The 2,974-nt window shown below is 48.3% G+C and overlaps 1 protein-coding gene across 1 annotated transcript in view; it reads left to right on the forward strand.

Annotated features, from left to right (window-relative positions):
- CSMD2 (CUB and Sushi multiple domains 2) overlaps positions 1-2,974 on the forward strand; it is a 225,955-nt gene that overhangs the window by 176,907 nt on the left and 46,074 nt on the right. Inside the window, 2 exon segments of the mRNA XM_031063038.1 lie at positions 6-83; positions 979-1,103. Of these exon segments, the coding sequence (XP_030918898.1) occupies positions 6-83; positions 979-1,103 (203 nt within the window).

Below are 2,974 nucleotides of genomic sequence, written 5' to 3' on the forward strand. Positions count from 1 at the left end.
CCTCGGAGGCTCCCCTGCCATCCAGTGCCTGGCCATGCCCGGGGCCCTGGCTCAGTGGAACTCCTCCGTCCCCACCTGCGTCGGTAGGTGCCACTCTGGTTTTTTTAAGATTTTCTCAGCTTTCTGATGTTTGCGTTCTTGTCGCGCGTTTGATCTAAATAACTTATTGTTCTGCGTTCTTTTATGGAGGAGGAGGAATTTGATGGGCTTGTCCAGTGTCATTGGAGAGGTGGCACTGTCACCCTCCAACCCACTGTCACTTCTGGAAATCCAGAATGTTAGAAATTAAAAGCTCTCTTTTTACCTTGAAAAGAGCAGCATGTCGAGGGCGTTTTATTTCAAGAGGAGAAATTTGCTGGGCTGTTGGTTTGTCCAGTATCATTGGAGAGGTGGCGCTGTCACCCTCCAATCCGCTGTCACTTTTGGAAATCTTTAAATGTTAGAAATTAAAATCTCTCTTTTTACCTTGAAAAGAGGTTTTTTAAGTTTTTCTGAGCTTTCTGATGTTCACGTTCTTGTAACGAACTTTCTCATATAAATAAGTTACTGTTTTGCATTCTTTTATGGAAGAGGAGGAATTTGATGGGCTGTTGGTGTGTCCAGTGTCGTTGGAGAGGTGGCACTTTTACCCTCCAATCCACTGTCACTTATGGAAATCTATAATGTTAGAAATTAAAAGCTCTCTTTTTACCTTGAAAAGAGCAGCATGTCCGCAGAGTTTTATTCCATGTCCTGTAGCAACAGGTAGGTGGCACTGGGGGAGGTGGGATCAGGGTGGGTGGCTTAATAACTCTTGTTCTGTCCAGAAAGGTTGTGGCTGTCCCATCCCAAGGAATGTGCCAAAAGTTGCACGAAAAAGTTACCGGAAAGAGGATTATTCCTACAAATCTCATCCTTAAATCACAACCAGCTCTCGATTTCTTGTCATTTTACCGATGTTTTTAGCAAAACCAATTCCTTGTGCTTTCCTCATGGCAGTGCCCTGCGGGGGGAACCTGACAGAGAGGAAAGGAACCATCCTGTCCCCAGGCTTCCCTGAGCCCTACCTGAACAGCCTCAACTGCGTGTGGAAGATCACAGTGCCCGAGGGAGCAGGGATTCAGGTACGGCCAGGACAGACAGGAGGACACTCGGGGTGTGCTGCTCTCAGAGAGGCCACGTGATGGGAAATCGCTGCTCCTCACAGGACAGGGATGGGTTGGTGTGGAATTATCTGGAATCGGGCATTTATTTACAGCCAGGATTAATTAGGCAGGGACTCATTGGTGATGTTTATTGTGACGGTGTTCGCAGGGGTCTGAGGATGAGGGAAGAGATGAGGATCTGACTCCATGGTTCAGAAGGCTTGATTTGTCATTTTATGATATCTATTATGTTAAAACTATACTAAAAAAATAGAAGAAAAGATTTCATCAGAAGGCTGGCTAAGAATAGAAAAGGAATGATAACAAAGGCTTGTGACTGACCAGACAGTCCGAGACAGCTGGACTGTGATTGGCCATTAATTAGGAACAACCACATGAGACCAATCACAGATGCACCTGTTGCATTCCACAGAAGCAGATAACCGTTGTTCACATTTTGTTCCTGAGGCCTCTCAGCTTCTCAGGAGGAAAAATCCTAAGGAAAGGATTTTTCAGAAAATATCACGGCTCCAGTTTGTGACCAGGCAAGGAGCTGTGCCAGGGGAGGGGCAGGTTGGATTTAGGGAAAGGTTCTTCTTCCCCCAGGGGGTTTTTGGGCACTGCCCAGGGCATGGGCACAGCCCCGAGGATGCCAGAGCTCCAGGAGCAGTGTCAGGGAGGCACAGGGTGGGATTGGGGAAGAGCAGGACCCAGTTTGTGACCAGGCAAGGAGCTGTGCCAGGGGAGGGGCAGGTTGGATTTAGGGAAAGGGTCTTCTTCCCCCAGGGGGGTTTTGGGCACTGCCCAGAGCATGGGCACAGCCCCGAGGATGCCAGAGCTCCAGGAGCAGTGTCAGGGAGGCACAGGGGGGGATTTGGGAAGAGCAGGACCATGGTCCCTCAGTGTGACCCTTACTCTGGCACAAAAGAGGGAGAATTTGGGTTAAATTTTAGTTTATTATTATGGTTGTCCAGAGAGGCTGTGGATGCTCCAACCCTGGAAGTGTCCAAGGCTTGGTTGAGCAGGGCTTCCAACCTGTCCCACTTTTGGATAGTGGGAAGTGTCCCTGCCCACAGCAGAGATTTTGGAACAAGATGAGCTTTAACATCCATCCCAACCCCTTAAAATTCTTTGGTCCCACATTTTGCGTCCCCCACCAGTGCTGAGGTCTGCACTTCCACGTGTCACTGGGATCTGCTGTCACCTGGTCACGACCCATCAGCTTCCCTGGGACTTCCAGGGGGAAAAAAAAGCCCTTGGGGAAAGGTTTTGGCTTTTTAGGACCTGAAACAGCTGCAGGGAGGGGTCTCAGGGCAGCCCCTGGGGAGGGAACGACCACGGAGCTGGAGCTGGATCCATCCTGGCTCCACTTCCCTTTGCGTTCTCCATTATTAGATCTTAATTCCAACATCGCTTTCCCCCCTTTTTGCACAACAATTAAAGGTTAAACAACTGTAAATCAGGGAAGGAGGTGAAATTGAAGCTTTCTTGGTAGCAGCACTCAGGAGCAGGATTTTTATGTAATCAGGGTAGAAGCTGGCACTTCTGCCATGAATTATTCATTCCCGGAGCAAACCTTCCTGAGTGAATTAATTTATACACGTGGCAGTAAATAGATGCAGATCCCTTGTGAATCCACATGTCAGACTAGAATTAGGACCTTAAAAATGTTTATTCCGTTAAGCTGGAGGAGGGGGGGCGGAGAAGAGAATAAATAATTTAGGCGGTGTAAGAGCAAACAAAATGCTCATTCTCACTCCACTTCCAATAATGTAAATCACAATAGGGGTGTAATGAGGCAGGAAAAAAGGGAAAAAAGGGTCAGTGATGGCTCCGTGGGGGTCACTGCG

The sequence above is a fragment of the Geospiza fortis genome, unplaced genomic scaffold (assembly GCF_000277835.1).
Source record: "Geospiza fortis unplaced genomic scaffold, GeoFor_1.0 scaffold289, whole genome shotgun sequence".
Lineage (NCBI taxonomy): Eukaryota > Metazoa > Chordata > Aves > Passeriformes > Thraupidae > Geospiza > Geospiza fortis.